Genomic DNA, 15,705 nt, shown 5'->3' on the forward strand with positions numbered 1-15,705 from the left:
CCCTTATTCCGAATTAACGTGATTCCTATTTTAAATATCCCAATTTTTAAATTTCCACTTTTCTGGCAACAGTTCGTTTTCTTGGGGGTCGCAGTTCTAACCTAACCTAACCCACTTCTAGCAACAACACTTTTATGCCAAACATATTTTATGCCGAATTTAACATGATGCGGCACGACAGGTACCCGTAATAATTACTAAAACGTGAGTCTTCATTTGAATATCACGGATTTCATTTTTCCGATCTTGTAAAAAACCGAATTTCTGAATACCGAATTATTTTATTTCCGATCGGACAATGATTTTTCAGAATTTAGGAATTCGGAAAAAAAAATATTTTCGGAAAAGTGTAAAATCGGAACTTTAAGCTTTCTATCAAGTGACAATCGGATTTTAAGTTTTCGGAAATAGCACATTCGTGATTTTATTCCATCGTGTTTTTAAAAATCGTAATTTTGATATTTCGGACTTATAAATAATCGGGATTATGAAAGTCGTGGTTATAAAAATCGGAAAAACATATTTCGGAATATTTGGGTGTTCCCATCAAAATCATGTCATCCAAATCGGTCCTCCAGTCAAATCAGTCAAATGACGCCGGCGGCGGGCAGCGTCTGCCCCTTTTTTTTTTCGGAGTTTGAAATGCATCTGCCCCTACGACTTGTTGATGGTCATAGCGAAGCAGACGCTCACGGGGACCTGTAGGCGCTTGAAGCGGAACGGGAAGTTGCTCGGAATGAGAAGGATACGCGGGATGAACACGGCTTCTCCGGCGCCACACTCCGTCAGGATCTGCGCCTACATATGTATTACGTACGATATATTTGGGATCACAATCGAACTCGCGCTGGCTTGCCGTTTCAGCCGAAAGCGAAGCGACCTGCCTGGCTAGAGCGCCACTGAGTCTCTCACCGTGGTTTTTCTCAGTCTCCTGAGACCGTGCCCCTTGTGGCCGCAATGCATTGCGAGACTTTTGCGAAAGATTCGATTTTTTTCGGCAAGGCATGGTAACGCGTTTAAGTCCCAAACCGTTTGACATTTACTGAAAAATGATTTTTTTAAAGTACCCACCTTCGTGACCATTATTAAGAGGAAAGGGCACGGCCGCTTCTCCATGCAAACGCAGTCTCCATTTTTTTGGTTAAAAACTACCCTATGTTCTTCCACGGGACTCAAACTATCTCTATACCAAATTTTATCTAAATCGGTTTAGCGGTTTAAGCGTAAAGAGAAATTAAAAAAAGTTTTTTCATATTTTTTGTGTTTTCACTCGGGAATGGTATCATTTTGATATCATAAATGAATTCGGCATACCCGATTTATACAAAATCGATACCTAACTTGGCCTAGTAGCTAAAATGATATAGTTATCAAGATAAAGTTTTTAACCGCTTTTTCACCACCATGGGGGATGAATTTTTAAAAACGCTGAAAGTAATTTTCTTGCTTTTTAATATAATAACGTTTTGCAAAGTTTTAAGTTCCTAGCTTAAAATAAAATTTGCACCCCAAGACAAACTTTCATCCCCTTTTCAACCCCCTGAGGGGTTAAATTTCCAAAAACGTCAAAATTAGTTTTTTTGTAATCGTCTATCATACCTTTCTAAGAAGTTTCAAAGCATTTGTAATGGATTCAAACTTTCAACCCCCTTTTAACCCTGTTAGGGGACGAATTCTTGAAAACGCTAAAATCACTTTTCCTGTATTATAATAATATGCTCATTATACAAAGTTTCAAGTAACGCACTCAAAAAAAAATTGATCTCCATACAAACTTTCAACCTCTATTTCACCTCCTTAGGGGATGAATTTTCAAAAACGCTGAAATTAGTTTTCTTGTATTTCAATAATATATCTTCTTACGAAGTTTCAAATTGCTAGCTTAAAATAAATCTTGAACCCCATACAAACTTTCATCCCCTTTTTAACCCCCTTAGGGGTAAAATTTCTCAAATTTTTATAGCCTAAAACCTGGCCGTGGATTTTTTCGACAGATTAGTAAAGTTTGCATCAAAATCCGTTCAGCCGTTTTCATTTGTAGCGCGGTCAAATAAACAGACAAACAGATAAACAGATAAACAGACAAACAGATAAACAGACAAAAATTCTAAAAACTGTTGGAATGTGTTCTGTTATCGATTCTAAGTATCCCCAGGCAATTTTTTTTCGAATATCTTCCATGTACAGACTTTCGACCCTCTTCCGCTTTATTATATGTATAGATGGGTGTAACACTAGTCGCTAGGCATAATATGTGGCTTTCCATCAGAGAAGGGCTCTTATGCTTCATGTGTATAAGAAACTTTTCTATCAGGAAAGCCTTATGCACATGAACCATTATGGAACGTTCTCTGATGAAAAGCCACATATATGTATAATGAAAGACAAAACTTCTGACGAAGACGACAAGGGTCCTGGGAGAGGCCGTAGAAAAGTTTTACCACGGAAATCATCATGCTACGCAGACGAACACGAACCAACGCACGCGCTCAGACACAATGGCCGACCGCTCAATCAAAAGAAACAATGGCTTTTGATTAACAGATTAGGGTCTTAGGCGTAAAAATCATTTGAGAAGATTCATAATATATGTATATGCAAACTTATTTTATTGAAACCCCATAGTCCCCGGGATATTTTCATATATTTATATAAAATTGCACTTTCCCTGTAGCTAAATTAACTTTATTTATAGCTTCGTTACGCATATCAGCAAATGCCAAGAACAACAATTACATACTAAGCAATACTAAGCAATTTTTTATTACTCAATAACTAAAATTAACGCAATACATTCGCTTGAGCCAGCATACTATAAATTCAGTAATAAATTCTATGTTACTAATAGTGAAATATAATGAATCATTATTTGAACTGTATGTGACTTCAGTTCATATAGTCAATATTTTATATTCTTTTAAAAAAATAGCTTTGCTTCATGTTAAAACCATCGCCTGGCAGCATATTTAATTATATCTAGAACAGTAACCAACATTTTCATATTTTTTATATATTTGAAAACACTTTAAACCAGTGGTTCCTAACCTTTTCAGTACTGTCACCCCTTTGACTAACTAGGAAACTCGATTTTACTCCTCCTCCATAATCATTAATATTCTTAACCCCGTAAAATACCAGTTTAACCCCTGTAAAATGCCAGTTTTACCCCCGCGGGGGTAGTTACCCCCAGGTTAGGAACCGCTGCTTTAAACACACTACATTAAATTCTTCAAATGCTTTTTAAGTTCATATTTAAAAAGAAATGTTGTTTACCTCCAAAGTATGTTTGCAGACGTAAATTAATACTACATTATTTCAAACCAGTTATAGAAAGAGAATACTCATGTATACATATATATATTTTCACATTATTTTTCACATGACTGAATGTTTGACATAAATTTAACATATATTTCTCATATAGATAATGATTAATTCGAGTCTCAAACATATTTAGTACGACGCAAGCTGTATATAGAAACAACGCAACATCAGTTTTTATATCAATACAATAAAATTAATATTATAGCGTGCTAAATTTATTATAGTCAAATAGGCGACAGTAGGTCATACTTAACTCAATGGGATAAGGTACACATTTGGATGCATACGCTTAGTGGAATATCATCGAGTTGAATGTCAAAGTATGGGATATATTTATCAAGCAGTTATTTCAGTGTTCTATGTCCCAACATGGTTTTGATGGTAGAAGATGAGCAAGCCCAAGCCGAACCCAAACATGCTATTATTTTATTCTGGTCACAATTATTTATTTATTTAAACTTTATTGCACAATATAACAAATAAAGTACAAATGGCGAACTTAATGCCTAAAGGCATTCTCTACTAGTCAACCATCATTATGACTTTCGAGATGCCCCTGTACGTGGATGTAACGGTAGCTGTACCTCTATTTTTTTACATCAAAATTTGACTGTCATACTCATGAGTTTGTTGCTCAATCGTCGGTTGTCCACCAAAATTCACAATAATTGACACCAGTCATAAATAACTAATGAAAAAAAAAGGTGCGAATCGGACTCGCAAACCGAAGGTTCCATACTTTTTAGTATTTGTTGTTATAGCGGCAACAGAAATACTTCGTCTGTAAAAAAAAACAACTGTCTAGCTATCACGGTTCATGAGATACAGCCTGGGGATAGACAGACAGACGGACAAAGGAGTCTTAGTAATAAGGTCCCGTTTTTACCCTACAAAGCACAATATGGGCTCAGTACTGAGATACGAGGTTTCTATTCTACTTCCTTTGGTCGTGAACTGAAAATTTTAAAGCAATAACTGCATTACAAAATTAGCACGCTATAACCTTTAGGCATACACGCATACAAACACAATATAGACCATCCAACTAGATATCAGTACACCAACAACTCAATAACCAACCATCGAAGTCAAACTAACAGTGGTCAAAGTATAGATAACCATACACGTCAATAAGCACGCTATAACGTTTACGCTAACACGCAAATAAACACACTATAGTCCATCCAACTAGATATCAGTACACCAACAACTTAATAACCAACCATCGAAGTCAAACTAACAGTCGTCAAAGTATAGATAACCATACACGTCAATAAGCACGCTATAACGTTTAGGCAAACACGCAAATAAACACACTATAGTCCATCCAACTAGATATCAGTACACCAACAACTTAATAACCAACCAAGTATTGTTATACTTAATGGGAGACTCCAGCCTTTTATGTAAAGTGTATCATAATATTAAACCAAATTTTGTATTTGTATTGTAGTTATGCTAAACACTCAATTAAAATATGGCTCCCAGTCAACTCCAAACCAACCATCGGAGTCAAACTTCCAGCGGTCAAAGTATAAATTAACCATGCAAGTCAATTTGTACTTCGTTTACATGTAGGAATCCTTGTAAAATGCAGTGAATTACCGTTGTGCATGTAGATTGAATAGGCACGGTTAACGGTTAATTAAGCTGCTGGGTGACATGGTAGCCGTACAGGGGGCAGATTTTTGAATTTCGATGGCTCGATTTCGTCATTCGAAATTCGATAGAAAACGGCGAAATGCTAATTTTTGAAATACGAGCAAAAGAAATTCGGAATCTATTGGTATTGACCACTCCTTTTCAATTCTATTAGTAGAATTTAAATGCCTAGTAGTGGAGATATTATTCAACGAAATACAAGAAAAAACGGCCAAGTGCGAGTCGGACTCGCGCACGAAGGGTTTCGTACCATTGGGCACGGAACCCTAAAAACGAGCGGTCGAAATTTAAAAATCGGCCCCCTGTACGGCTACCACCAGTTTGACACTGACATATTCGCTAGCGTGTGCGTAACTTACTTTCTACGCATCTCGCTCGTACTCGCATATTAGTGCGAGCGAGATGTATAGAAAGTAAGTTACGCAGCCGTTAGCGAGTATGTCAGTTCGACACTGCTAAGGCAGTCGTGATAACTCCAGCTTGGACCCTTCGACTCAGTCCAAAGGCGCGCTGTACGAATCGTCGACGATCCCAAACTCACAAGCGGTATCGAACCTTTAAGTCTAAGGAGAGACTTCGCCTCCTTGTGTGTGTTCTAGCGCTTGTACAATGGGCTGTGCTCTGAAGAATTGTTTGACATGATGCCAACGGCCGCTTTCTATCACCGCACCGCTCGCCATCGGCAGGGTGTTCATCCTCACACCCTAGCACCTAAATGGTCGCGTACTGTGCGGTTTAAGAGGAATTTCCTCCCGCGTACGCTTCGGCTGTGGAATGAGCTCCCTGCCGAGGTTTTCCCGAGGGGCTACAGTATGGGGTTCTTCAAAAAAGGAGTGTACAGGTTTTTAAAGGGTCGGCAACGCGCGTGTAATATCTCTGGTGTTGCAGGCGTTCATAGGCTACGGTAACTGCTTACCATCAGGCGGGCCGTATGCTTGATTGCCACCGACGTGGCATAAAAAAAAAAAAAAAAAAACTTGATGGAGTTAGTATCGGTGCGGAAAGAGAAGAGTCGTGGAATGTATGGGCCCCAATTTACACGACTCTTCTCTTTCTGAACAGACTATAAATTGAGTACACCATCAGTCCATCACTCACACTGTATTTTCGTTTTGTTGTCGAATTTTTTCCGTTAGATTTTGATAAAATTTGGCTGGTTTGAAGAGCTCGTCTCGTCAATGGTAAATACGAAATCAAAACTTGACCCAAAAAAAAAATTATGTAATTTTTCTTTAAGTTATATACCGTACGCGTTTTCGAAACTCAGATGAAGATTTTTTTTACTATGAAATTGTGCTTATATCGTTCATAACAGGGAACTCAATATGTGACGTTTTCAACCAAAAGGTACCACATTGTCGCTTGTTGATAAGGTTGATTTTTAATTGAAGCTATATGGAAATAGCGCCTTACTGACAAGCGACAATAAGTACCCTTTTGGTTGAAAATGGCACATATATATCTACCAAATTTGATCGTAATCTGACGAAAATAAATAAGTCGGCAACAAAATAACTAAATAATTCTTATTATGACATGACAAAACGTGGCTGTTTGTAACTCGGAAGCCCTTGGAACAACCAACTCCAACAACAAAACGAGTAAAAGAGCTAACGTAACGTAAAAAAAACCGGCCAAGTGCGAGTCGGACTCGCGGACGAAGAGTTCCGTACCATTACGCAAAGAAAGGCAAAAAAATAACGTTTGTTGTATGGCTAGCCCGACTTAAATATTTATTTTATTCTGTTTTAAGTATTTGTTGTTATAGCGGCAACAGAAATACATCATCTGTGAAAATTTCAACTCTCTATCTATCACGGTTCATGAGATACAGCCTGGTGACAGACAGACAGACAGACGGACAGAGGAGTCTTAGTAATAGGGTCCCGTTTTAACCCTTTGGGTACGAAACCCTAAAAAGCTGACGTAACTTTTTCAGGCATACGTTTACTAAATGAATAAATATAGCAGAAAAGGTTTTTTGCGATTTTGTCATCCCCTAATAGATAGGCTTTTTCTAAGTAACTTCGTCAAAATATGCGATAAATATTTCTTGTCCATCACCCTTATGTTGCATGCGCGTCGGTGGCGCCGCCCTGGCGGCTATGGAACACAATTAGTTCTTCAATACGCACATCAGTTCATTTTTGCGACAGCTATGGCAATCACCTAATCATCGTTTATACATAGAACTGCTACTAAACTTCCAAATAAATTGAATTAATTAATTATAATTTTCCTTATTTGATCATATCACAGGATCAGTAAATATAAAATGATTATACAAATAAACTAAAATAAATAACAAACAAATGACGACAGTGGCGCCACCTAGTAACATTCTGGTTATAAATATTCGGTCCAAGAAACCCAATGATTACATTTATACTACTACTAGCCCGCGATTTCGTCTGCTTAGAATTAGTATTTCCATGTTTTCAGGGATGAAAACTATCCTATGTCCTTCCCCGGGACTCATAATACCTCCATAGGTTCCGTAATATTAGGTAATATTATATATATATATATATATTTATGATGAATAGGCAGGCGTTTGACCACGATCCCACCTGATCGTAAGTGATGATGTGGTCTACGGTGGAGCACGCTTACCTATGAGATACCTATTAACTCTTGCCTTGAAGAGCCCCAAATTGTACTCATGCGGAAACACAGACTCGGGCAGGGCGTTCCACTCCTTGGCAGTTCGCATAAGAAATGTGGAAGCAAAACGCTGAATCGCAGCGATTAAAGAGTGAAAAGGTAACAGACATAGGAGACAGAATTCCTTACGCATTTATCATATTAGCACAGAATATATAATAGTATTAGGTACAGAAGATTCACTCCCTAACAAAACGCGTCTACTACGCGTAAGGCGGCGCAAGCGCGTGCAGGCGTGCGTTCCGTGGGCGGTGCGCGGCAATTACTATGGAAAAACTTCAAAATTGAGGCGGCCCGCAGGTACTTGTAGCGACGCTACGAAATCGCGGAGTGAGACACGCCTGATATTAGTATGGATAGTATGGTTATGTAGTCAAGATAAATGTCGAAGATATTTCAATCACAGATATAACACAATGCGGTTTACAACCCCCTAAGAAAGATGGTGTTAATGTTTCTGTTTCATAAAACTGGACTATTGTGTATTCGAAATAATTATGTATAAAAAATATGTTAATGATCCTTGTATCATTGGCAGAAGGTCGACTTTGGTTTGCCATGTAAAGTTTTTATAAGTTTACTGTGGCGCCACCTGGCGGCGATGCGCCGCATTACTTATTTAACAGTTGATAGTGATCAAATGGTACAACAATTAGGGCACACGAAAGTTCTTATTTTTACCACGGGGTGCGCTGTCATCACTTCTATTTCCCCCACCACGCCCTTTAGATATAGGCAACACCTGTAAAAATCTAATTAGATTTGCCTCCCAACGTTAAGAGTCCGCGGCAAATTCGGTTCTCCATACAAACGTAGTTACGCTCTCATTTTACAACGACTAGCAAGATTGCTCTGAAACTTTGTACTTGCAATAGGATAAAGTATCGAATTTAAACTAACATTAAAGATAAAGTGTAAAGTATTTAAGGATAAGTGTAAAGCATATTGCCTGTAATTAGTTTGTGTAGCTTCAAATATCATAATTAAAAAAAAAACGGACAAGTGCGAGTCGAACTCGGCCACCGAGGGTTCCGTACTTTTTAGTATTTGTTGACAGCGGCAACAGAAATAAATCGTCTGTGAAAATTTCAACTGTCTAGCTATCACGATTCATGAGATACAGCCTGGTGACAGACAGACGGACACTGGAGTCTTAGTAATAGGGTTTCGTTTTTACCCTTTGGGTACGGAACCCTAAAAAATACAGTGAAATTCAAGTTTTTCATACAAAACTTGTTTTTGTTCTATTTCTTTGTTTTATAAGATGGATAAACTAATTACAGGCATAGATATACCTCATGTCATTTTATGTGCAATGTTTCATTACAATCCAACACATAGTTTTAAAATGAGATTGAAACTCCGTTTGTATGGGAAAGCGAAATTCGGCCGAGCTTGCTGCGGACTCTTAAGATCGCAATATGATGGATTAACGATTCGAAATTATTTGACAAGTATAACTAACGGAGTGCAATGTCATGTTCTAGTCTAGTTTCCAAACTAGGTCATATCTATGCAGGTCTAAGATAAAATGTCAGACTTAGATAATACAGCCAATTAACACTTTGTGAATGATATTAGCTCCCTCTAACCATGTGATGATATGTAACTATATTATTAGGAGCTTAGACTTTTAAATATTTGTCCAGTTGACAATCAGAACTCACTATTGAATCTAGTACTGCACGATATTGAGATACGACAACTTAACAGTAGTTTTTAAGCTATTTTAAGGGCAACTACATAATTGCATCTTGTGTGTGTCTGTTTCGTTTTATAGTATAGATCTGTAGTATTAGCTAATAATTATATATTTTTTTTAAACTTTATATATATTTATCAGGCACAAAAATAACATCATTATTGATCAGTACATACCATAGTAGGGATCTAGAAGTCATAAGTGGTAACAATTTAGTTTTATTTTTCATACCATTTCATATTTGTCAAATCCATACTATCCATACTAATATTATAAATGCGAAAGTCTGTCTGTCTGTCTGTTACCTCTTCACGCTTAAACCGCTAAACCGATTTAGTTGAAATTTGGTATACAGATAGTTTAACTCCCGGGGAAGGACATAGGATACTTTTGATCCCAGAACTCACCCCTCAAGGGGGTGAAAAGGGGGGTGGAAATTTGTATGGGGAATCAATAACCGCTGAACCAATTTAGATGACACTTGGTATGGAGATAGTTTGAGCTGTGGGAAAGGATATAAAATAACTTTTATCCCCGAAATCATCCCTTAAGGGTGTAAAAAATGGGGTGGAAATGTACAGTGTGGACCAATTTGGGGGTGAAAAAAGGATGGATTAAAAAGCGGATTTGTTGAAGAATTAAGGTACCCAAATTACTAATTCCACGCAGACGAAGTCGCGGGCAAAAGCTAGTAACTAATGTATCCCATACATGGATAGGAAAAGCCTTTTCATTAGACTAATCTTTTTGATCGGGTAACCCTATCATTTTGTAAGCCTTTCACTTATGTTGTGTCCATGCTGCATTGGGTAGATACCTTTAATATTACTTACCATTTAATAGTGTCACAATTTAAGCGCTTACCCAAAATTAACTCTATTGATTTGGTAATGATTTCAATCAAGTAAGTTTACAATATGGTTTCCAAACTGATAAGGTTTGTAAAAACGATCTATAAAATACCCGATCCAATACCCTTCGATTGGAAACCCATTAAAGCCTGATCTCATAGTTGTCAGGATGGCACTCCCATCACACACAGCCTATAGTAATAACCAGATAATGTAAAATCTATTATTTATAACACTAATTTGCCTTTTTACAATAGTTATATAGTAAAAATTGGAGGCACATCCACCGAGACACGTACACGAGAGATGACCAGGTATGGAAATTATACAAGAATTACTTTTGAAATAAAACTATGAAAATGGATTGTATCGCTTATATTTAATTTATAATCGCGTATATTTAGTTATTTATATTTATTATTATTATTTATGGGGATGTTTTATAAATTCAATATACGCGATATAATCCGTTTTCATAGTTTTATTTCATGAGTAACTATCGTGGTACCCGAAGACAATATTAAGAATTACTTTTCCTATTGGAAAATATTCAATCAACCAATAGTCTTATCTTATCTTATAGTTTCGGGGGCCCTTTCGGATACACTTCGACCCATAGGGATCTTTTGTGCAGTTACCCCCTAGAAAAGATCCGTCCGCTACTCAAGAGCCTTCCCCACCATCTCCATATGCCGGATGATGGACCTTATGGGTAGCTTTTTGAATTCCTTTGGTACCAGGTAGCCTGTTCCAAAGTCCTTCATTCTTTGTCTGGCGAGGGCGTGACATTCACACATAAGGTGTTCTATTGTCTCTTCCTCTTCGCCACACATACGACAATCGGTGTTGTCAGCGTGCCCCATCTTGGCCAGGATTCCCTTGACCCCGTAATGGCCAGTAAACACCCCCGTTATTATTTGGAGTTGCCGTTTGCTAAGTTTCCAAAGCTTTTTGCTCCAACCAGAGTCTACCCCTTGTATAAAGAGCTTTGAGTGCTTTAGACCCGTCAGACTGCAACCAATAGTCTATATTATGTCTTGTTCTTTGGGCAAAAAGGACAAATTTTGAGTAAAGAAGAGACGCTTTCCACATAGATTTGCGTAAATTGACCTGCCTGTTGATATAGCTGTCCCGCCCATGATGCCGGTTGTCAATGTCAGTAATATAATTATGCGGGTGCACTAGAGATAGCAACAGGCGGGGCAGTGTACAAAAATCTATGTGCAAAGCGTCTCTTGTTTAGCATACACCATACACATCAGGAGTAGCAATGGCAACTGACAAAGAGATACTTTTGGCCTGAGCTTGTATTTAATTTTTAGGGTTCCGTACCCAAAGGGTAAAAACGGGACCCTATTACTAAGACTCCACTGTCCGTCTGTCTGTCATTAGGCTGTATGTCATGAACCGTGATAGCTAGACAGTTAAAATGTCCACAGATGATGTATTTCTGTTGCCGCTATAACAACAAATATTAACCGGAACCCTCGGTGGGCGAGTCCGAGTCGCACTAGGCCGGTTTTTACAATTCTAAGAAGCACTTCACCTATCAATGACTGAACAACCGTAGTACTAACAGCAACACTGTTATTTGGCTAAACATGGACCAAATCTTTGCAATATGAGTTACAAATTACCAATTAACAGTGAATGATGGTATTTTTGTGTACTTTAGTATATTGAAATATAGTTGGATGGCATAACATACTGGTATTGTAACTGTAACTAATGCAGAACAATTAATGGTATTTTTAGTTGTAGTAACTCCATGTAATCTTTGGTATGTTGAAAAATAGTTTGATGGCATAAGATGAGATTGTAACTGATTAACCTTTTCGACGCCATGTCAAACACAAAAACTGTCACTCGGACGCCACATCACCCGAAGTGTCAAAACTGAAATTGAACTTTATGCACATGCACATAGGTCTATGTTGCTCTGTGGTCTGTGACGGATTAATCAGTCTGGCATTGGACCTGCGGTGCCGATATATCCGTCATTGGCGTCCAAAATGTTAATGCAAAACATTAATTTGGGAGTTCTCTATTATTTTAGGTTAACCAAACTCTGGTATATATACAAATTTAGCAGCAGAGCAAAAAAATTCAATTTAAAGCAAAGCAATTGAACTCTATTTATATTACAATTAATAGATTTTCTAGAAACAGTGTAAATTTTAAGTCAAATACTGAGAGAGAGGCAATGCATTATTTATTCTCTGCACGTTTCCTATTGGAATTGGAGGATTTATATGCGAGATAAATTGTAAAACGAAGCTTATAGGTTGTTGTTTTAAAACTGAATGAAACAAAACAAATTAATAATGATTTAAAATTTCATTGCAAGTCATTTGTACTAGTATTAGGACTATGGGATGTTAGAGGTTAAACCTGGCATTATAGGCCAAATGATATGTGAATGAAAGCAATTCGTGAATGTGTATGAAATTACAAATATGCCGCTGCATTTAGCAAATTTTGAGTGTACGGGAAACGAAACATGATGGACAGTGATGGAAGCAAGTTTGTATTAGGGCTATTTGTGATACAATTTTCTCATGACAATAGCCACACAACAGGGCACCGTTTAGGAAATTCATATGTAAAGGTATATTTTCATTAGTGGAATGAAGGTAGGTTATATAAATTAATTAATTTCTAATCTGTGATGTCAGAATATACATTTTTGGCAAAAAAAAAGGTACATTTGTCAGCATGAGATGATTTAAGACCAAGTAAGGAAATTACCCTTTATTATCATAGTTTTCACTTGACCCACTTACAACAGAATTATGTTTAATATAAATGTATTCAACATAACACATATCAAAGTTCAGTTAAATCAGCTCCCTATTGCAAAAAACACCTTCCCATAGCATAAACTTGATAATGAACTTCACTTAAAGAAACCTTTTTGTTTTACATAGAACAACAAATATGTTGTCTTTGCCCTTTCATTAACATTCAGAACAGGACATGTATAAACATCAACTCATATTTGCTTAATAGGAATTTTGGGCAGTTTTGCCTGTGAGGGGGATTTATTTAGGTTAATAAGTATAATTGAATGCACAAACCTGAATAGTTCGGCGGGTGCCTCGGAGGCGCTTCTATTGTATATAGATGACATCTTGAGGTCGCTAACGGGCCGGAGCTGCCAGAGAGCGTCCTCGGGCTCCGTCCTGCGGCGCTTCGACGCGCCGGCCTCCTCCCCGCGCGGCCCTGAAGCGCGCTTGGTGCCTCTCAACGACATCTTGCTTGAGGCATTCACAAGCTACATGTTCACGAGCAACTTATTGTTTTACACTTGGAGCGAGGCAGTAGCATTGTATAGAAAGTCACAGCGTTCTCTACATGACGGCATTTTAGTTCGACACAACACGACAACACGAGGTGCCACCTGAAATGAACAACACACTACTTTCACACATTTGTAACACAAGTTGACACGAAATGTGCAGATTTAAGCACTGCAGAGGGAGAAATATCCCCATATTACTACTCATGCACAGCAATGACAACTTTGACAGGTCACTTGCACAATGTATCTAACAACAAAACAATGCCACTATGAATTGATCATTTCCTAAGGTTTCCGTTCACGAAATCACTGTTTAACACGCGCTGACACGTTAAAAAAGCACCCCATCGCTATTTGTTAGATAAAAAGCTTATACGATATAACGAAACTACTATTACAATACCAATTATGACGAGCCGTGTATAGACATCGAAAGTATAGGGAGGGGGGGGCGATTTCGGGCGAATGTGTTCAGCGTGTTATGCATTAAAACTGACCCGCAGGTCGCACTTCTTGTGGAAATTGTGTGAAAACGGACAAGAGTTGTATTTGACGTTTCACATTGCACGAAGATGTATGGCGGGGCCGCGATGGTCGCTGCTGAGCCTCGGTAAACACTGGACGCGGACGTCCACCGACCGAGCTCACTACTCATGCGCACTAAGGCCCGACATGTCAAACACACTCACATAACGCAACAACAAATTCCATATATTCCATTCTAAACTAATAAGCGTAAATATTTATCCCACGGTCAGTCTCCATTAGATAGTCTACATAACAAAATTGACAACATAGATAGCAGCACTGTTTTGTAGCCTGATTGACGTGACTGGTCCTACGCATCATATTGTTCGTCATGATTCCATATGAATATCTATGATGCATGGTCCGAATCGATCGTACATATCTTGCTGTTAACTTAATATGTTATAATAAATTGCAATTCTACGTACATTTTCTGTAATAGTCATTTGGCGCCATTGATCCAAAAACCTCTTTGGTCACGTGACTATGTACGAATCACCAACGCAAGCCAAGTAAAATGGCCAAAACGCACATCGAGTTCATCTAATGTCATTGGTTTTGAAAGGAACTTGCCGCATAACTTATACATTGAGACAAGATTTTCACTACGTTACAACGGAAAACAAACATAACACGAGCACATATTCAATAAACATGGGGTTGGTCAGCAAATAGCACAAATTTTAGCGAGAGTATATTACAACATGAACTTAGAGCAAGAGATATCAATAAGAAGTTACGGAAATTGGCCACTAGTTGGCGCTGTTGTGCTTAAAAAAATAAAAAGTTGCCAGCAAAAAAAACAGCTTTTAGTCTCTATACCTATTTACTGTACGTTTTCAATATACCAAAATATAATTTTTAATTTATATTATTTCAAAGCCAAAAAAGTTCTTGTAATTCAATTACTTATCATGAAAAACCATTGGATCAAATATTGAAAACATATTTTGATATGGCAATGATTGCTCCACTTTGCTTCAATATACGTATTATAAAAACAACGGTTTATTAAAGCGTGTCATTCATGATCGGACTAGAGTGGAAAAATACACCATTACTTACACGTCATCCTAAAAGACTATATGTAAACTATAGAGCAAATCGATTTTGTTTGTAAGGCTATAAAATTATGATTCTTACTTATTGAATAAATATTCTATAGCCCCACTTAAATATTTATTTTATACTGTTTTTAGTATTTGTTGTTATAGAGGCAACAGAAATACATCATCTGTGAGAATTTCAACTAGCTATCACGGTTCATGCAGCCTGCCTGCCTGCATACATACAGCCTGGTGACAGACAGACGGACGGGTGACGAACAGCGGAGTCTTAGTAATAGGGGCCCGTTTTTACAATTTGGGTACGGTACGGAATCTTAAAAATGTGTTTCGCATTTAAAGTACCTAAGAAAAGAAGTCTAAAACATAAGACGCAGTTGCTCCATACAAAAATGAACTGTCTATGAATCATCATTCGCCGCGTCAATTGTATACAAAATTTGCTTGTACAATAATCCTGCGGATGAAACGACATTCTTATGTTTAAGTGGATTCTTAAATGATTGAAAATATGTAGATTACTAGTTAAGCACTTTTTGCTAAAACAATTTTTAAGGAATTAATATTTATAATTTAGATAGTCTTAATGTTAAAATCACTATCATGAAA

General features: G+C 37.5%; 1 protein-coding gene across 1 annotated transcript in view; it reads right to left on the reverse strand.

Moving 5' to 3' along the window:
- The window catches only part of LOC134754144 (PHD finger protein rhinoceros), a 71,720-nt gene extending 56,915 nt beyond the window's left edge, over positions 1-14,805 (reverse strand). Inside the window, exons 1-2 of the mRNA XM_063690241.1 lie at positions 14,461-14,805; positions 13,281-13,603 (exon numbers count right to left, since the gene is read on the reverse strand). Coding sequence (XP_063546311.1) covers positions 13,281-13,456 — 176 coding nt within the window. The 5' untranslated portion in view covers positions 13,457-13,603; positions 14,461-14,805. The remainder of the gene's footprint in view (positions 1-13,280; positions 13,604-14,460) is intronic.
- Positions 14,806-15,705: the final 900 nt, after the last annotated feature.

Source organism: Cydia strobilella, chromosome Z (genome assembly GCF_947568885.1).
Source record: "Cydia strobilella chromosome Z, ilCydStro3.1, whole genome shotgun sequence".
In the NCBI taxonomy this organism is placed as follows: Eukaryota; Metazoa; Arthropoda; class Insecta; order Lepidoptera; family Tortricidae; genus Cydia; species Cydia strobilella.